We start from the raw sequence: 22,124 nt of genomic DNA on the forward strand, positions 1-22,124 counted from the left end.
AGATGGTGTTACAGAAACATTGTCCAGTGTGCAGCTAGATTGTAAGGTAATGGTGCCGGTCAAATTTAGCTATTAAAATATTTATGAAATGATCTTCATTTTAGGCTGCTGCTTTTTTTTGTGTAAAAACAATAATTTCGCACTGATGGCTGATAAAGTAGATATAAGTGAAAAAACTGATATGGGAAAAGATGGATAATTTCAAACACTTCATGTTGTAGTTTGGAATGTTGTTATGTTGGATCAGAAAAGGCTTTTACTATGTAGAACTTTAGTTTGGACTGAACAAAGAGCCAGCTATCAGAAGCAGCCAATAGCATATAGATTGGGTGCTTGCAATTGATCTTATATATACAAAAAAGTGGAGAATTCAACAAAATTATATGACTTACTGTAAATTTGTTACAATGCTATTCAACTTATGAGACAGTTGAAATAATTACTTGTGAGTTGTAGTACATTCATCGTGACTGCACAGTAATTTGAAATTAAGTTAAACCACATGCTAGGATGACTGTTCATGTAGAAAGCAGTTGCCTGGCAACTGGGTGTTGCATCTGGACATATAACAAATTTCACTTTGTGATACTGCTTCTCAGCCTTAGAAACAGATTTGACAACCTTGGTAGTTGCTGTGGGAAAACTGAGGGAAAGGAGTGCTGTGAGCCAGATTGACTCCTGTTTCTTTATAATTCTGATTGAAGTGTTGTTATATGCTCATGGCGACAACCAGTCTTACTTTCTTCATCAGTCTTGCGAATGATTTGATGAAGCCCTCTAAAATTATTATCTTTGTCTTCCCCCAGTTTTTGTTGTTTACAGGCCCCTGTAATGCAGTGGAACATATTCACTGGTGTCTTACCACATCCTATCATCCTATCCCGTCTTGATGTCAGTGTTTTACATATCTACCTTTCCTCGTCAGTTGTACTGAGAACCTCCACATTTCGTATATTATCGGTCCACCTAATTTTCAACATTCTTCCTGGCACCCCATCTCAAACACTTCAGTTCTTGTTGTTGGTGGTTTTCCCAAGTCAACAACTTGCCCATTGCCCATCTCCACCAGCAACACAGAAGGGGTGACGTCCTTCTCACACATATTCTTGTAAAACAGATCACTATGACACATTCTTGTTCTGGCAAGAGGATCATCCAACATGTAGTGCTTGTTGCATACAGCTCTCAGGTAAGAGGACAGCAGCAAATTAATCGACAAATTTGTTCTTTAAGTGACAGTGATATGAATGTGGTATAACTTTTAAGGTTCTCTGCAGTATCTGACTTGCTCCCAGAAATTTTAGGGAGAATTGTGTAATGTGTTATCAAGCATGCATGTCATCCATGTTTTTTGTATGTGATCAACCAGCAACATATTTGTGTGAAATTATTATAGCTTTCCTCTTGTATTCCTTGTGTTTTAATTGGCAGTTTAAGCCATCTTTCCATTGTCTTCAGGGATGTGAGATAGTGTGATTTTGTGGGCAACCTTGGGAGACAGTGTGATTTTGTGGGCAACCTTGGGAGACAGTGAGTTTAATTATTTTTACCAAATTAGTTTGTCCTGCATTTTGTGAGGATAATAATAATCTCACCATTGAGAGAGAGAGAGAGAGAGAGAGAGAGAGAGAGAGAGAGAGAGAGAGAGAGAGAGAGAGAGAGACCCTCCCCCATCCGCACAAAATGCTGTACTCAAATGTACGTTCTCAGAAATTTTGCTCTCAAATTAAGACATGTTTGATACTAATAAACTTCCTTTGCCCTAGAATGCTCTTTTTGCCTGTGCTAGTCTGCTTCTTATGCCCTCCTTTAGTTCTCTGTCATGTGCTGTTTTGCCTCAAAGGTTGCAGAATTCTTTCACCACTCACATAACTTTATTAATACTGCTGCTTGCCCCATTTTCAGTCTTGTTTTTGTACGTATAAATCACTCGGTGCCTCAGCTTCAATGTGAGTTGTTACGTTTACTACTTCCATTGTTTATGTTCAACCAAGGACTTTCCATTTGTGCGTTTACATCGAAATAAGTGTCCAAGGAATAGAAAAGCAGTTGAAATCACTCAACAGAGGAAAGTTCACTGGACCTGATGGGATACCAATTCGATTATACACAGAGTAAGCGAAAGAACTTGCCCCCCCCCCCTCCAAATGATTTGAAAAGAGCACAGGTAGTTCCAGTTTTCAAGAAAGGTCGTCGAGCAGATGCGCAAAACTATAGGCCTATAGCTCTGACATTGATCTGTTGTAGAATTTTAGAACATGTGTTTTGCATGTGTAACGTGTCATTTCTGGAAACCCAGAATCTACTCTGTAGGAATCAACATGGATTCCGGAAACAACGATCGTGTGAGACCCAACTTGCTTTACTTGTTCGTGAGACCCAGAAAATTTTAGATACAGGCTCCCAGGTAGATGTCATTTTCCTTGACTTCCGGAAAGCGTTGGATACAGTTCAGCATTGTCGCCTGATAAAGTAAGAGCCTAAGGAATATCAGACCAGCTGTGTGGCTGGATTGAAGAGTTTTTAGCTAACAGAACACAGCATGTTGTTCTCAATGGAGAGACATCTACAGACGTTAAATTAACCTCTGGCGTGCCACAGGGGAGTGTTAAGGGACCATTGCTTTTCACAATATGTTTAAATGACATAGTAGATAGTGTCAGAAGTTCTATGCGGCTTTTCGCGGATGATGCTGTAGTATACAGAGAAGTTGCAGCATTAGAAAATTGCAGCAGAATGCAGGAAGATCTGCAGCAGATAAGCACTTGGTGCAGGGAGTGGCAACTGACCCTTAACATAGACAAATGTAATGTATTGCGAATACGTAGAAAGAAGGATCCTTTATTGTATGATTATATGACAGCAGAACAAACACTGGTAGCAGTTACTTATGTAAAATATCTGGGAGCATACATACAGAAAGAATTGAAGTGGAATGATCATATAAAATTAATTGTTGGTAAGGTGGGTGCCAGGTTGAGATTCATTGGGAGGGTCCTTAAAAAATGTAGTCCATCAGCGAAGGAGGTGGCTTACTAAACACTCGTTTGATTTATACTTGAGTATTGCTCATCAGTGTTGGATCCGTACCAGGTCGGGTTGACAGAGGAGATAGAGAAGATCCAAAGGAGAGTGGCGAGTTTCATCACAGGGTTATTTGGTAAGTGTGATAGTGTTATGGAGATGTTTAGCAAACTCAAGTGGCAGACTTTGTAACAGAGGCGCTCTGCATTGCGCTGTTGCTTGCTGTCCAGGTTTTGAGAGGGTGCGTTTCTGGATGAGGTATCGAATATATTGCTAACCGCTACTTATACCTCCCGAGGAGATCACAAATGTAAAATTAGAGGGATTCGAGCGTGCACGGAGGCTTTCCAGAAGTCGTTTTTCCCGCGAACCTTACGCGATCGGAACAGGAAAAGGAGTTAATGACAGTGGCATGTAAAGTGCCCTCCGCCGCACACCGTTGGGTGGCTTGCGGAGTATAAATGTAGATGTAGATTTAGATGTACATCATTACAATTAAGAAATTAAAACTTCAAGGTTTGCCGAGACATTATAATACTGTATATGAAGATAGTAACTGTTCTCAAAAGAACTGACACCGTTGATGACCGTGCAGCTACTTTAGAATAAATGATAATTAGTTGAAACCCTCAGCTGCTGACAGGTGGTGTTGGTATACCTCGAGGGGGACAGTTGAAAATGTGTGCCCTGACCGGGACTCGAACCCGGTATCTCCTGCTTACATGGCATACACTTTATCCATCTGAGCCACTGAGGACACAGATGAATAGCGCGACTACAAGGACTTATCCCTTGCACGCCTCCTGTGACACCCACATTCCCAACTGTCCACAATCTACTTACGTAATGTTCCTAATAGATATTTTGCCCATCCACTCATTACTCAGGCACACTAAGGTGACGGTTCCCGTAAGAGTTTGGGCAACCTGTGCGCATTTTCATAGACAAAGGTCAACGGCCGGGTAGCCGAACTCTTATGGGATCCGTCACCTTAGTGTGCGCGAGTAATGAGAGGATAGACAAAATATGTATTAGGAACATTACGTATGTAGATTGTGGACAGTTGGAAATGGGGGTCTCATGGGAGGCGTGCACGGGATAAGTCACTGCAGTTGCGCTATTCATCTGTGTCCTCAGTGGCTCAGATGGATAGAGTGTCTGCCATGTAAACAGGAGATCCCAGGTTCGAGTCCTGATCAGGGCACACATTTTCAACTGTCCCCATCAAGATATATCAACAACACCTGTTGGCAGCAGAGGGTTTCAATTAATTATCGTTAATTACAATACTAGCAGAGTTGGCAAATGTAGGTTGCAAAGGGAGTGAATTTCAATGACAGTGTCTTTGAAAGAGATTGTAAGATGTATTTGAACAAAAATAAAACAAGGGTAATGGAATGCAGTAGAATTAGACAAGGCAATGCTGAAGGATTAATATAAATGATGCTTGAAACAGTAGACAAGTTTTATTCTTTGGGCAGCAAAATAAGTGACAATACCAAAGCAGTAGGATACAAAACGCAATATCAAGAAAAAAATTTGAAAACAGAAGTTTATCAACATTGAATATAAATTTTAAAGTTAGAACTGTTTTCTGAAGTTATTTGTCCAGATTGTAGCCTTGTATGGAAGTGAAAAATGGATGATAAACAGTTAAGACAAAAAGTGAATAGAAGCTTTTGACACGTGATGCAACAGACAAATGCTTAAGATTAGATGGGTAGATCAGATCACTAATGACATTGTACTGATTTAAACTATAGAAATTTATGGCACAACTGGACTAAAAGAAGGTGGTGTAATACATCTCTCTGCATAGTAGTATGTCACCTCAATATGGCTGTGCCAGTGTAGTGTCAGGGACAACACCACAAATAAATAATCCATGTACCATAACTGTGTTTATTAGAACACTCAGATGGAATGTAGAATTCTGGTATAACTCAACACAAATAACTTTGTTGAACAGGTAGCTTCCAATAACCAAGTCCATAACTTGACAATGTAATCTGTATCTACTGTGTTGTATTCCGAGATGACTTCCTAGAGATCCTCTGTACTGGCAGTGGTACCTCTGACTGATGACTGCTTCAAGGAGTAGCTTGCTGGCTGCTCGGTGTGGACTCCAACTGTGGACTTCCGTAAACTTTTGGCTTAGCATATTCTAACTGTAGAGGCCCAGTGGCACTGGTTGTGTACAGTTGGTCCTGCTTCCAGCTGTGATGACAGGCTGCTTGCTCAATGGCTTTCTGCACAATATTATGTCATCTGGAAGTTGATTTGCAACTGCAGAATGTGTGACAATATAGATCCTGCGGCTAAAGTGCCCTCCTGAGGTGACAGCTGCTGAGGGCCTTGCCTGCTGATTCTGCAATGGTTGAACAGCATCACACAAAGGACTGTTGTCTGGTGGGTGCCAGAGGATGTAACAGAAGAGACTGGTCAATATGACATTGTGAGGAATCCAGGAATCACAAGTTTGGTAACGGAGGTGAACAGGGGAGGTCATTGTAAAGGGAGACTAAAGCTTCCAGGTTCACATGCATGTAGACTGCAGTAGCTGTGTAGAGACAAAGAGGCTAGCATAGGGACAGACAATATGGGAAGCTGCAGCAAACCAGTCTTCAGACTGAAGACCACAACACAATTGCCATTGTGTTACATTCAGTTCTATTCCACATGTTCATGAAGGAATAGTGATTTTTTTTTCTTTCCTGATTTTGTTTCAGTTATAACGCATACAACATTTCCATATAAAAGGACACCATAGTTGTGACATAAATTTGTAATTTGCTTCCAGGTAGGAAATTCAGTATTTTCCCGTCTAGGAGGAAAGAAAGCAGCTGCATCACCTGTCGCAAATTCAGCAACACCCATGCGTGCTATGAGGTCGAGTGGGCCGGTGTCAGGGCAGCTGCAGTATGCAGGCATACTTAAAAAGAATTCCAATTCACCGTCAAGGAAAGGCACTATTGTAATAAAACAAAGTAAGTGTTATGTGTGGTATTTGATAATAAGCAGCTGCCTTTATATTTTTCTGTACTAATCGTTTTTCACATTGTATCCACAGTGTTTGATGTAAGTATTATTCTAATATAATTTTCCTGTTTGTTACTTGTTGTAAGTTGACTGACCTGCATGATGGGTGGTGCCACAAAAATCATCTTGGCAGTGTTGTTTCAGTTGTCTGAGACTGCAGACATGTGTGCAGGTTGCATTGGGGTGAGTGTATATGTGTGCTTGTGTGTGTATGTTTATGTGTGTCTATTGCTGACAAAGGCCTTATTGGCCGAAAGCTATAATTGTGTGAATATTTTTGTTGTGCCTATCATGACTCAGCCTCTCTGCTATATTGTGAGTAGCATCTTTTTTCTCTAATATTGTTAGAAATCATCCTCTTCATCTTTCAAAGTCTACTTGTTCATTGCTGGAAGCTTTAAGTAATTTATCAATATTTTTACACAACACCTTCAAAATAGATATTCATTTTGTACTTGTTTGTTTGCACTGCCCACATTGATCATGATCGGCTTTTGCATTATAAACTTCACATTTGCATTATTACAGATCAGTAAACTTACAAAGACCATGGTAAATCTCGATTTAACAAGTTGCTAGCAGTTGCAAGTGACTATAGGCCTGTGGCAACTGACTATATGAGCAATAGTCTATGACAGTGGTAGTCAACCTGTGTGTCGCAGTGTGCTGATGCACCTTGAATGACCGCCAGGGGCACCATGAATGAGTTTTGTAGTTAGTGGCAAAAAAGACAGTTGTTGGAAATTTCAGTTTTAGTGTCAACCTGTGTGGTTTCACAGGAACTCCACTATAGATTGAGACCTGCCTGCATAAACAGTCAATAACCCCGAAGCTGAACAATCGTGCGTGACACTTAGCACAAACAGCGACTGTTGGTTTGCAACTAGTTTTATTATTGTGTTACTTTGTTATAAAGTTGATAAAGGGGAAAATCTATGGGAAAGCTTTTAAATTTTTCAAGTGCAAGTGAAAAGTGAATGGTTGCCGAGGACAAGGAATGAGTTTATGACAATAGGAAATGCAAGTTTAGAAAATATTGTGATAGCAACTTACATTTTGCTTTCACGTGCACTCTTGTGAACAATGTAGTGTGTCTGCACTGTTTTTTGTGTTTGAAAGTACTTTCTGTTGAATGTAAGCTAGCTAGCAAATTAAAGCATCATTTAAAAATTGTTCATAATAAAATTGTGGTCAGACCAAGAGAATACTTTTCTAGAAAATGGAGTCAAATGAGAGAACAAAAATCATAATTTTTTAAGCAGGCAAAAATCTCGAATAAAATATTTCTAACGTCCTACAATGTAGCTTACCTAATATTAAAATGTAGCAAAGCCCATAGGATTGTGTAAGAGCCATTTCTACTGTGTGCTATCAATGTGGTGGCCAGTATGCTTGGAAAGTCCATGACAAAACAGCTTCTGCCCCTTGGTTTGTTGGCTCAATTAGTCATTGAATACAAGATTTAGGAAAGGATCTTCCTGAATAAATTATAGAAAAAATTAGAGACAGGGATTTTGGTTTGCAACTTGATGAGTGCATTGACAGCAATAGAGATGCTTGTTTAATTTTCTATGATCAATTTGTTGATGAAAAATGTAACAAAATGATATCTTTTTTATGTAAGGAAATAAATGCATTTATGAGAGGCATTTGTTTGAAATAATGAACAGCTTCATAACAGAAAATCAAGTTAACTGGGTTCACTGTGTTGGTGTGTAGGCTGATGGTGTGCAGTTTGTCAGGGCTTTAAAGTGGTCTACAAGTACTTATCCATGGCGAAGCTCAAGTGGTTCAAATGGCTCTGAGCACTATGGGACTTAACATCTGAGGTCATCAGTCCCGGCGGCAAAGCTCCTTGTATTTATCTGCACCCATTACATTGTGTGTTAAGAAGCATTTGAGTGGTTGATCTGAATCAAGTGGTGCAAACTATCATATATGAGGCCAATTTTAATAAAATAATGGGGCTGAACAAGCAGCTCTTATTTTGTAGCAGCACTCATCTGAATGTTGACCTACATTCAGATCCGATGATGGCACCTTTAGTGTGTTGAAACCGGTTATCCAGTAAACAGTATTTAAGCGATCTTGGCTTTTGAATTATTTCCTCAAATAGAGACTGATGTACACCACTAGCACATCAGTTTCTTCAGGCAATTGAAGATTAGGAATACACATGTAAGAGACAAGGAGAGTCAGATAAAACGTCAAGTTTTGAAATGAAAGTGGAATAATTGCAGAATGTTATTATGGCATTTGAGATTCTCTCACTAGTATGGCCCAGTTACTTTCTGCATAGATTTCTATTAATGTTCTATTCCTAAGCAACAGATAAAAATATAAAGGAAAAATTTGTTTTTGTAATCATAATTGGAAATATCAGCTTTCTTCAGACTGAATTTAACAAAAATTAAGAGGCAGTCTTAATAGGCATATACACACTTTTTTAAAAATGATGACCAGTTTCAATCTTTTATAGGACGTGATCAGATCATATTCCAAAGGTTGCAGGTGAAGATGGTGATTTGGATCAGGAATCCAGTGTGTGATGCTTGGATGTTGACATTCATGTCTTGCACATAGGATTCACTCTCCATGTCACTGTCTCTGCCTGCCACCTTTAGAGTATGGTTTGATGATGATCTAAAACAAATTGAAACCAGTCACCACTTTTAAATAATTTGTGTATGGTATCAAGACTGTCTTTTACTTTTTATTACAAAACAATTGCCTATGTTGCTTACACCATGGAGCCTAATTGTGCTATCTAAAGTTCATGTGTACCAAATTACATCAAGTATTACCCTATTCCACTTACAAAGGTTGCTCACTTGAGATTTGAAACATTTGTTTTATTTTTATTTATTTATTTTATGAAGTGAAATGTGTTTGAATTGAAAGCTGATATCAGTGAAGTGGTATTTTGTATTGGTTAATCTTTCATATTGATATCCTGCCATTTAAATCTTTCATATCGATATCCTTACATTATGTGCATAATGGCAATTGTCATTTATGATAAAATTCGAAGGTTTTGTAGATGAATTTGATTGTAGTCTTATACAGAATGTAGTACCATAATTAACAGCAAAAACTGACACAGGTGGAAGTATATGATAATAGAATCAAACACTTACACAGGCAACATGAGTCAACAAACAAGCCATGTGCAGGGTAATTCTAAATGTTCAGTTACGAGCTGCCACTGACTTCAGTGTGAAATATTGTCTAAGTTAGTACAAACACGAGTATTTCAGTTAAGTCCTGACCAAATTGGCACAGATTTCAACCATTGTGTACCGTAACAAGAAATGTAATACTATTTTAGCATGTTACATGTTAAAATTTATAGTACATTTGTACCTGTTAAAGGAAACATTACACATGTCCTCGCACTTGAGTGCAGTGCTACACTTGTGTCTACAGTGACTTTAACACACTGATTCATTGTGTAAATCCTAAGAAGACTGTGCAATTCGCTGTTCCAGCTTTTCAACTGTATCCATGGGAGTGTTGTACACTTTGCTTTTGAAATGACCGCAGACAAAAAAATCCAAAGTATTGAAGTAGAGTGATCTTGGTGTCCAAAGTGCAGGCCCACTCAACCTATCCATCTTGGACCACACTACTGCTTTAGATATCATCTTACACAACAGCAGCAAAATATGTTGGTGCTCTGTCAGACATCTACAGGCATATACATACTTGGCCAATAAATGACAACCAATGGATTTAGCCAAATGTTGGTCACCAATGCATTTGCATTTGGCCTCTTGTCCTCGGCAAATGAAGGGTTTGGGGCGAGAGGCTGACCATTAGAAGATGAAATTATGATGGTGGATGATCTGTCTTTCAAAAAGTATGGAGCAGCGAGGTGGCACAAAATTAATGGCTGACCTTAAAGCTTAATTGGATTATGGGCTATTTCATTATCCTTTCTGAATGGAAGCTATAGATTTTGAAATCTTATTGAATTGTGTAGGCTCCAAATATTTCCAAATATGAAACCTCTTCTAGAAGAGTTGCACCTGCTGCAGGAACATTTATGGTCACTCTGAAATACTTAGCTACCGAAGATTCATATGCCAGCTTAATGCATTTTTAGACAATTGATACACACCCATTCAACAGGCACAGCAAATTGCTACTCAACTGACAAAGATTCGAACTGACTTCCACACTAGCAAAAAGTTTCCAAGGTCAGCCCACCGCCAATGATTTGATGTTACCATTGGATGTCCGAATGACAGCTGAGGCCGACTGCTTTGTCGGCTCCAGTTTGCCACCCATATACACTAAGTAAATCTCAGCCAACGAAGCGGCTGGTTGTCATTCATTGGCCTTTGTTGGCCTAGTATGTCCGTGCCTAACCACATTCCCCAGCCACGAGACATTTTGAAAATTTGATACTAGTTAAATAGAGACTTAATTGAAAAGCTTAAATTTGAAGTCCATTTGGACTAACTGGGAGACTGGTATCTTGTAACCACACACACACACACACACACACACACACACACTTTTATCTCCCAAATGACTCATTTGGCAACCCACGTTTGCTGGAACCATGTGGCTTCTGTTATATAATTGTATATGTGTCCTTTTCTGATATTAATTCTGATGTGGTCAAATGTTTAATTGTGTTCTATTATGCCCCCTTCCTTGTTCAAGCATTTATTGACACCTTAGGAAATTGCTCATTACACTCTGCAGTTCCCTCTGAGAAATTTAAGCAACTTCTTGATGAATTTTAGTTTTAAGTTCACGTAAGTGTGTGAACTTGATTTGTAAACTTTCTCTTTTAATCCCCCCTCCCCTTAGAATAAAAACCGCAGGTGGTATTAAATCAGGGGAAAGAGTCAGTCATATGTTGTTAGTGATTTCCTGTAATGAAATTAATTGAATGTGCTGCTGCAGAGTCGTGCTGAAAGTTCATGAAAGCACTTTCTCTCTCAGTTAATTGGCTAAAAAGAGGCTGCAAAATGTTTCCCACGCATTTTTCACTGTTAATTTTTTCCTGGAAGAAACAGGGCCTATTATTCTCTCATCACTAATAGCGCACCATACTCTTATTGTTTGATCACTCAGAGAGTTCCTCATTAGGCATTTCAGAACCCCAATAATAGTTATTTTGTGAATTAACATAACCACTTATGTGGGATCATGATTCGTATGAAAAGAAAGTTGGCTTATGGTCAGTTACTCAGTCGTGCACTCTATTCAAAGTCCATTCACAAAACTGCAATCATTTTGCAAGATCACCCAGTTTGCACTGCAATTATTTTATAGGGCTGTGGCTTTGGTAACTTTGTAGCTGTTTGAACAGAGCCTGACATAATTCCCATTTGCTGAGAATGACATAGAATTGAGTTTCAAGGAGACCTTCCCACAGCATATATAATGTTATCCAGAGTTTCTTCTGTAAGTACTGTAAGTGGTTGTTTATGTTTCCTATCAAGAACACTTCTTGTTTCACAAAATTTATTTACCATTCGATGAGTCATACTCTGACTAGGAGTGAGTGTAAACATCAGGAAATTCTTCTTGAATTAATCTCCTTACTGCATGCATTGATTCTTTATGTATGCATGTATGAATAATACATAAATACTTTTTAGCAAATTGAGTACTTGTATTTCCCCATTTTACCTGAAACACTTTCACTCAATACACTGTATTGTGGAGCCTAACAAACATGTGATACTTGCACAAGATGTCTACACACACAAAGGCCTCACAGCAGAGGGGAAATATGCTCCTTGCCAAGGGGAAATATATTCCTTGCCAGCACCACCACCTGCTGGCTGCCAGTGGGGAAAAGAAATCCTCACCAGACAGTTGTGTTAAGGATTGATCACGCTCTATCTTAATATTGCATTATTAAAGTTAAGAAAAAAATTGTATACTGTTACATATAGAATTGTCAGTGTAATGAGTGTGTTGTCTGACCTGTCAAACAATGGAAATTCCAGGTTGGAACATCAACATTGTAAGGAAAAGATAGATTGCTACTTACTGTAAAGATGATACGTTAAGCTGCAGACAGGCACAACTAAAGGACACTTACACGTTAGCTTTTCACGTTTGTGGGAATGAATGTGTGTGTGTTTATTTTTCTGACGAAGGCTGTGGCCGAAAGCTAATGTGTAAGTGTCTTTTAGTTGTGCCTCTCTGCAGCTTATCGTATCATCTTTATGGTAAGTAGCACTCTATATTTTTCTTATGTTATTGTGTGACCTATTATACAAACACTGCAATGCTTGCAATAAATAAATAAATATACCCTGTGTGCTGTTCTATTGTCATTAAATACAATTTAACGCACATTTCATTTTCTGCAGAAAAGACTGGGACCATGCGAGCAGATGAGGAAACAGGAACTGCAAAAGAACGATTGGGACTGAAGGAAGATGGTCAAAAAGGGAGCACACCTATTGAACCTGCAGTGGTCAGAAAGATCCTTTCAACAACAGGAAAGATGTCTGCGGGAATACTGAGTAAGTATACATCCTTGACAGATACTCTCACATTGTGTGTCACTGAACGTGAACTTCAGAGGATTAAGGGAGGATCTCATTTTTCTGATATACCCAAAATACAATTTATCGTAATTACCTGATTATAAGATGAGGTGTTTTTTCAAATTCATTCTAAAAATATGGGTTGTCTTGATTTGCAAATTAAACTATTTCTAGTGAGATCAATGCTTTTACATTGTTTAATAGATTAATATAGGAGTCATCTTACAATTACAGATGAAGCTTTGTCTATTGTTGTTTTGTGCAAACTTATTTTGAACAGTCCCAAAGGGCAGGGCTTGGTAAACAATACTTGCATTGAATTAGGCTAGAGATTTCCTGATATGCCGAAGTGTGTGATGCAGTATCGACCTCGCTCGAACAGTTGCGTGACACTTGACTCACGGCACTAGTGCAAGGGTTATGTGAGAAACTATGAACTAGCCAGTATAACAGTCTAATGCTCTGCTTAAAAATTGACGATTTTGTTAAACACAGGAATAAAGAACACTAAAATTCTATCAGCTTACAAACTTTTATTCTATTTGAACAGATTTGCAGCAAAAGTTCTGAAACATGTATGGGCACCATATACATGCATTTATGTTGAAGTAAAGGCAACATTCAGACGCGAATATCTTGTCTTTCAAAAACCACTACTTGATTCTGAATCCAAGTCAGTATTTTATTTGTATATGAGAAACTGTAATTAATTATTAAGTGGGTAGGTAATGTGTTAGAACACTGGGGGAAAATGTTACCAGCTTTTAATTCAGATGAAACAAGAAAGAAAATTAATCCAGAATTAAATGTCTAACAAATGAAATAATCACATTAAACTGACTGGAATTATTATCACAAAAAAAAATTACAGTGGCAAGACCCGTTGTGAAGATAGTATCAACAGATGTGACTAGATTGCGGGATAAGCAAAGGTTTGAGAATTGGACTTAATTATGATCGAGATCTGTTATTTATGTATCAGTTGCTGTTGTTACACATGACCTACACCCCAGAAGAAACTGCCTTCCATGTTTCACTGTTGCTTAAGCACAGCACTGCACAATGTTGCAGGGGAAACAGTTACACCAGCTTGGCTGAGAAATAGGATAAGTGCTTGGAGGGGAGCGCTGAGCAGACAACAAATTTCGTCATGAAGGCAACTGTGAGAATTTGTGCTGCGTACTTCTTTTTGTGAACATCTATCATTTTTAAACTGCAGTTGTCCTGCATCCCTACATATTCAGAATTGAACTGACTTTGAAACTGGACAGATACTCAACAGTTGCATAAATTTTTGCATGATAGGCTAAAAGTGTAGACTGGGCCTGTAGCGTAATGCCGTGTTTTGTACAGCAATGTTGTCAATGCTTGCTGTGAGATATGATGGGAATGATAGAGGGTATCTGAGCTGCTGGTTCTACACAGCCAGTGAGAGAGTAGCACACAGACGATGTGTTTAGAAGCAAGAGGCATTGTAACATTTTCACATCAGTATAGATGTGAAGTCCACTATGTGTTTTTAGAAAAAGGAAAAAAAACAGCTGTTTTCTCAGGTCCCACCACAATGACAACTTCAGAAATCACAACATATTCGGAAGAAACAGCCAAGTATTTGTGACAATGAGGATATGAGGTTCACAGCTGCCCTGTTAGGATGGTAACGATGATGATTAAAAATAATGGTACCACATAAGACACACTAAGTAAACAAAAAAGGCAGTGAAGATAAAAATTAATGTAAACAATTTCCTTTTGTTTATTTTATTTCTCATTTGATTTTTATATTGTGTTATTAAAATGTAGACAGTCAGTAAATGGCATTAGTTTAGAATAGATGTAATGTTACCTTTTTTAGGCAGATACCGTACATCAATAAAAGTTTCTAATTTTGATTAGCCAGGACATGTTAAATAAGTATTTCTCTAGGAGCCTTAAAAAAAAAAGAGAGAGATAGAGAGAGATTGTCTTACATTCAGGGTCATCTTATACTCGGTTAAATACAGTATCAGAAAAATTTCATGTTCTTTTAAATTTCCACTCTGATTTTAAAAACAGAATGTGTTTATGTTTATACATTATCATTGCTGCAAATTCATTTAAATCAGACATAGCTGTTGTCTAGCCTTTGCCAACCAAACTGAGTTTGTGTAACCAACAATACTCGTGGTTAGATGGTCACAACAATGACCTTTTAGAGTTCCATAACCTGTTGTAGTGAGAGGCGCATTGTCAGTTACAAACACCTGTGCTGCATCATTTAGTTTATCTAATGTCATTTGAGAGCAGTTTGTTGCATTAGCCGACTCAAGGCATTTTACAGCAGCAGAGAATAACTTGCAATATTCTAAATATGGCACTTGAAGAAATAAAAACACAGTGTCCCATTCCGTCTGTTCATTCACACAGGACACTTACTTTTGTTCCAGCTACAGACTCACTTGTGAGCTTCTTGTGGTCAGAAGCAGTTTCTAGAAACAATAGAAAAAACATCATGAAACACAAGTCACAAAGTAAACATGATAGTGTGAGTTCAGCTAGAAGTTAGTTTGGGCAGCAAAGTTGGTCCAATAGGTCTGTGTTTTTACAAGGTTCGTTTTATTTAGTATAAAATGGTATATTACGTCTGATAGTATTTTAAATTTATTTTTTTGCACAGGATGTGCATGACATATACTTGTCACTTTGATCGTTACTCTTGCGGAGTTTAAGATGACTACAGCAAGGAGAAGACTTGAGTATGCAGTTTAATTCACTATTTAAGGTCCGAAACCAATGAGATATTCTTGTTGCGCACAGAACTAACATATTGTCCTATGAGTTAATGCATCAGATCCGAGGACTGCTTTTTTCATCTATTTCTATCATATCCCAAATCTGAAGTCACAAACACAACTTGCTTATTTGGCAAACATATCTCACACAGTCTTCCCACACTGTAGATTTCCATTTGAGAATCCAGCAGTCCATGCCTGTAAGGCATGATTTTTGAGCTTCTCTAGTGGAGTATTTGCTTTTACAAATAAACTTTTTTTAACTGAAATTTTCTTTACCTTGTTTGCTTTTTTTAGGACTAATTTAAGCTTTCAATAATTGATGATTGTTTCTTTTGAGAAGCAGGTGCATTTGTCTTGCTAGTGAACAGAGTGTCTCTGATTTAAGATGTTTCTCAGTGTTGTCTTCGTTTCTTCCTTTTCTCATACAATTTGACAATTGCAAAATCTGTAGAACATTGTTTTTGAATTTGTGGCATATAAGCCCTGACTCACATATTTTCATGTGCATTCACTGTCGTGTAACCCATACTTCACAACACGAGATGACAATCAGTTTACATTTGAACTGAACTACATACTCTCGAGACAGACTTTCAGCATGGTGGCTGGTGTGAATATCTGAATTAATGATCATATTCATTGACTGACTTTTATTGCTTCCTGGTCACCGCCAACATTAGTTAGCAGACAACATTTTGTTTAGGGAATATGTATCTACAAAAACCAGAAGTAACACCACAAACTGATGCTCGCCAAATTGTTTGGTGTGTTTGAGATTGAAATCATCTTATTTGTTGACATGTTACAAACAATAAACTTTATATCTTCGGCTAGTTCATGTTGATAGTGACTGGACAGCAATACTAGTCAACGTATTTTGATTTCTGTCGATTCTGTTATTCCCATCAGCTGCCTTGTTGACAGTCTTGTTTGTGTATGTCTTTGTTCTACATACCATGTCTCCCATGTTGTCCTGTGTTGCCACACTTTCTATATAATGTGTAGAGACCATAAGTTCTCCCATCCGTTTGTTGACATGGCACCACAGCATAACTTTTTGGCAAACTGAAGCTTTCGTGCACATGTGAGCACAAACCTTTACAAACACTGTGGTATGCACATTCTCTTTCTTTACGTGGCATCGCAAGATATTCCAAAGTACCAATACCCAAAAATGGATTACTTTGTAGATATAAATAAAATAGAAAGAAACTTCCACATGGGAAAAATATATTAAAAACAAAGATTCCAAGACTTACCAAGCGGGAAAGCGCCGGCAGACAGGCACATGAACAAAACACACAAACACACACACAGAATTACGAGCTTTCGCAACTGGCAGTTGCTTCGTCAGGAAAGAGGGAAGGAGAGGGAAAAATGAAAGGATGTGGGTTTTAAGGCAGAGGGTAAGGAGTCATTCCAATCCCGGGAGCAGAAAGACTTCCCTTAGGGGAAAAAAAGGACAGGTGTACACTCGCGCACACACACACACACACACACACATATCCATCCGCACATACACAGACACAAGCAGACATATTTAAAGGCAAAGAGTAAGGGCAGAGATGTCAGTCGAGGCGGAAGTACAGAGGCAAAGAAGTTGTTGAAAGACAGGTGAGGTATGAGCGGCGGCAACTTGAAATTAGCGGAGGTTGAGGCCTGGCGGATATCGAGAAGAGAGGATATACTGAAGGGCGAGTTCCCATCTCCGGAGTTCGGATAGGTTGGTGTTGGTGGGAAGTATCCAGATAACTCGGACGGTGTAACACTGTGCCAAGATGTGCTGGCCGTGCATCAAGGCATGTTTAGCCACAGGGTGATCCTCATTACCGACAAACACTGTCTGCCTGTGTCCATTCATGCGAATGGACAGTTTGTTGCTGGTCATTCCCACATAGAAAGCGTCACAGTGCAGGCAGGTCAGTTGGTAAATCACGTGGGTGCTTTCACATGTGGCTCTCCCTTTGATCGTGTACACCTTCCGGGTTACAGGACTGGAGTAGGTGGTGGTGGGAGGGTGCATAGGACAGGTTTTACACCAGGGGCGGTTGCAAGGGTAGGAGCCAGAGGGTAGGGAAGGTGGTTTGGGGATTTCATAGGGATGAACCAAGAGGTTACGAAGGTTAGGTGGACGGCGGAAAGACACTCTTGGTGGAGTGGGGAGGATTTCATGAAGGATGGATCTCATTTCGGGGCAGGATTTTAGGAAATCGTATCCCTGCTGGAGAGCCACATTCAAGGTCTGATCCAGTCCCGGGAAGTATTCTGTCACAAGTGGGGCACTTTTGGGGTTCTTCTGTGAGAGGTTCTGGGTTTGAGGGGATGAGGAAGTGGCTCTGGTTATCTGCTTCTCTACAGCCTAGGCCTTCGTGGCAAACGAATCTGCTCCAGTCCTGAATCCCTCGACCATTACACCAACAACCTGAAAACAGCTTTCGCATCCCGCAACTACCCTCCCGACCTGGTACAGAAGCAGATAACCAGAGCCACTTCCTCATCCCCTCAAACCCAGAACCTCTCACAGAAGAACCCCAAAAGTGCCCCACTTGTGACAGAATACTTCCCGGGACTGGATCAGACCTTGAATGTGGCTCTCCAGCAGGGATACGATTTCCTAAAATCCTGCCCCGAAATGAGATCCATCCTTCATGAAATCCTCCCCACTCCACCAAGAGTGTCTTTCCGCCGTCCACCTAACCTTCGTAACCTCTTGGTTCATCCCTATGAAATCCCCAAACCACCTTCCCTACCCTCTGGCTCCTACCCTTGCAACCGCCCCGGTGTAAAACCTGTCCTATGCACCCTCCCACCACCACCTACTCCAGTCCTGTAACCCGGAAGGTGTACACGATCAAAGGGAGAGCCACATGTGAAAGCACCCACGTGATTTACCAACTGACCTGCCTGCACTGTGACGCTTTCTATGTGGGAATGACCAGCAACAAACTGTCCATTCGCATGAATGGACACAGGCAGACAGTGTTTGTTGGTAATGAGGATCACCCTGTGGCTAAACATGCCTTGATGCACGGCCAGCACATCTTGGCACAGTGTTACACCGTCCGAGTTATCTGGATACTTCCCACCAACACCAACCTATCCGAACTCCGGAGATGGGAACTCGCCCTTCAGTATATCCTCTCTTCTCGATATCCGCCAGGCCTCAACCTCCGCTAATTTCAAGTTGCCGCCGCTCATACCTCACCTGTCTTTCAACAACTTCTTTGCCTCTGTACTTCCGCCTCGACTGACATCTCTGCCCTTACTCTTTGCCTTTAAATATGTCTGCTTGTGTCTGTGTATGTGCGGATGGATATGTGTGTGTGTGTGTGTGTGCGAGTGTACACCTGTCCTTTTTTTCCCCTAAGGGAAGTCTTTCTGCTCCCGGGATTGGAATGACTCCTTACCCTCTGCCTTAAAACCCACATCCTTTCATTTTTCCCTCTCCTTCCCTCTTTCCTGACAAAGCGACTGCCAGTTGCGAAAGCTCGTAATTCTGTGTGTGTGTTTGTGTGTTTTGTTCATGTGCCTGTCTGCCGGCGCTTTCCCGCTTGGTAAGTCTTGGAATCTTTGTTTTTAATTTACTTTGTAGATATTTATACACAGAAAATAAAGTTATCTGGAACTGTTGCTGATAAAATAGTTCATCCGGATACAGTATTATGAAAAGGATAGATTGCTTATTACCATATAGTGGAGATGTTGAGTTGCAGATAGGCACAACAAAAGACTGTCAGGCACATAAGTTTTTGACCAAATAGACCTTCATTGGAATTGGACAACATAGACACACCCATTCACACAAACGCAACTCTCCCACACGCAACCACAGCAGCCTTGGCAGCCTCAGACTCTGTGTTTTTGTCTAATTCCAACGGAGGCCTTTTTTGACCAGAAGCTTATGTGTTAGACAGTATTTTTTGTGCCTATCAGTGACTCAATATCCCTGCTATGTGGTAGGTAGAAATCTACAAATCGTATCAAAATAGCTTTTATTAGGTAATTTCACAGTTTTCAATTTTGAGCCAGAATTGCACCTACATTTGGATTTATCACAAATGCATATTTTTCCAATCCATATTCATCACCAATATTTCATGAATTCATGATGGTTGACATGAAGAAGGTTGTTTTATTTGAAACAGCTCATTATGTATGAGATAACAACATATTCAAGAGTCTACAACAGATGGACCTCAGTGGTATTGGACGATGGTTCTGTGAATCACTTCTGCTACCCACCTTGGAAGTATGTGTGACCTGTGATTTCTTCCAACTACTGGACATAGATTTTTGTTTGAGTTGTATACGATATATTATGAAAACTCTGTTGCAAATTCTTTATGGAACCTGATAGGGATTCAATTGGGACTGGAGCCTTGTTCAGTTTTAGCGATTTCAACTTTTCATCAGTAGTTTACATTTCAGTTAGTCTGTTTTCCGTCTAAGGACTGCTGTTTGCATTTTGCAGAATACAGTTATTGGTGATGATTTAACAGTGTACAGTGTCATCTTACATGTGTATTGGTATTGATGTTTCTGTTTCAGGCAATCCAGAAAATGCTACTACTCGGAGCGTGAAAACGAGGTTAGGTGTTACGATAACTAGTAGACAACCATTAAAACAGGCTGGCTTTAGACCGGTAAGAACATACTTCAAAAACATGTTTTTATTTCTTACAAAACGTTCACAGTTTTTGAGTCTATGTTTAATTTTTATCGGCTGCACTACTGTGTAATTTGAGGCATGTTGCTCTAGTTAGCTGCTGTTCCATTTTGTCTTAAGAAATATTCTGTACACGTAAGTGAATGAGGTAGCACAATAATTAATTGGCTGGACTTGCAGTGAGCAGAACCAAGGTTCCAGTTCCCATGATTTACTTTAAGGCTAATACCCAAATGATACATTTGAAAAGCATAGAGTCCATTAACTATAACAATCTTTTAAGTGATGTTAGCAAGAAATTGTGTACTTCTGTGATACACAGCCATCTATACAGCTCATATCTGATGCACTTCTACATAGATTTTCTTAGTAGTTGCAGCTCTCCACATCACGAGGGAACAGAAGCTATAATTTGACATGCATCTTCCTTTTTCTTTCTTGATTTGGTTGTTTGTCCCTTCTCCTTCCACAGTCTCTTCATTCTTTCCCTGGTGCTGTTCCCCCTGGAATCCTTTGAAGTTATCTTCATTAGTTTGATTTGTAACATGTATGGCAACACAGTGCCAGAATCGTAGCTTTGTAGCTAATCTGCTCAGTCCACTACTGTTTGGTGAGTTGTTACCTTTATTTCTTAAATTATTTACGTTCCACCATGGCTTTCCATATCATAGTTGGAAACTTCTTGTTATTTGAAAATTTCTTTTTTAATCTGCTCTTACTCATTCTTTTTTGAGCCCATTTAGATCTTAGGTTTTACTCTTCGTCCATGACCATTGTTTTTCTTTTTGCTCTTCACAAACCTTCTATAGGAGTATTTCTAGAGTTTCTCCACTTCTTTCCTATTTAATGTCCAGCATTCTTACCTATAGTGTACTTTCGACTTTACTTTGTAAAATATTGCCATTTTATCGGGTCTATTATGCGTCAAGTGTTTCACAAGTTCTATCTTCCTTTATTTGCATCTTTATTAAATCAGTTTGATTTATCCGTCTCCCAAGATATATCAGACTAGTCTTGATTTTTCTAAACATCACTTCCACTTGGTTTTCTTTATTGTGTCTGTTCTCAGTGTACTCTTGTCTTCTCGTAATAGGTCTTGTTCCCTCTATTTTGTGTTATCAGATTCAGTTTTTCAACAAATTTGTGAGTTTCATACTGTATCATGCACAAATATGAGGTTCTTTTTGTTTTCAGGCCTTTCATAGACCATAGACAGATATCCTCTGTTGTCTGTTTTCCACACTTAGTCAAATATCACCTATACAAAAGAAGCACGATATAATGCAGTTGTCAGGAAATTTGCTTCTTCCCCTCATTATACCATAACTGCAGTCATTCAAGAGTAAGCTGTGAAATGACAGACTTCACATGCAAATTTTGAAGCAGCAAATAATGCAGTGCTTTATGTACTAGATATTGTTTCATTAAAATTGTACATTTGATGATTGTTTAAATTTTTATCTACCATTATATTGTGTAGAATTCCAGGAAATTGTGAAGCAAAATCACCGTTGAAAGACAGTACTACTACTTCTGTGCTCGTTCGGCTAATCATGTGGTAACGTTTCCACCTCGAAACCCCTCTGTCAGAAGCAGTAAAGTCTTTGCCACCATATAAATCAAAGTGAAATTTTGCAGGTTGATCTTTTATGATTTACCTGGAAGTGGCACACCTTCACTTGGCTTCATTAAAAATCACTGTCAAATATATTGTCTTTTCCTTGTTTTGTCCTTTTTCTGTTCGTTCCCACATCACTTTCAGTTGTGTTTACAAAATGTTTGCGATTATTCTCTTCTTTCATCCATCCCCTGGTTGTTCCTTTAGGCACACAGCATTCATGTGCTAAACTTGCTTTTGTATCACCATTCTTCACAGAACTAGTAATTTGAAGTTTATTACTCACAGACGTTTTGTTTCTGTGCCATTGTAACGAAGATGCAGAAATGTAGACTTCACTGAATAATGCATAATGCACATTGTGGTTGTGCACATTAAAATTCTTGTCAAATGCTGTTAAATAGTAACTTTGCTAACAGATCTGTTGTCAGGAGACATTCTTTCCCCATTTATTATAACATCTTTTGTAAGCTATGAGCACA

General features: G+C 39.2%; 1 protein-coding gene across 2 annotated transcripts in view; it reads left to right on the forward strand.

Annotated features, from left to right (window-relative positions):
- Positions 1-22,124, forward strand: part of LOC126291621 (uncharacterized protein C19orf47 homolog) — a 51,269-nt gene that overhangs the window by 18,461 nt on the left and 10,684 nt on the right. For both annotated transcript variants that reach the window (XM_049985170.1, XM_049985171.1), the window contains exons 7-9: positions 5,825-6,011; positions 12,405-12,560; positions 19,907-20,001. In XM_049985170.1, the coding sequence (XP_049841127.1) occupies positions 5,825-6,011; positions 12,405-12,560; positions 19,907-20,001 (438 nt within the window). The remainder of the gene's footprint in view (positions 1-5,824; positions 6,012-12,404; positions 12,561-19,906; positions 20,002-22,124) is intronic.

Source organism: Schistocerca gregaria, chromosome 9 (assembly GCF_023897955.1).
Source record: "Schistocerca gregaria isolate iqSchGreg1 chromosome 9, iqSchGreg1.2, whole genome shotgun sequence".
Taxonomy (NCBI): Eukaryota; Metazoa; Arthropoda; class Insecta; order Orthoptera; family Acrididae; genus Schistocerca; species Schistocerca gregaria.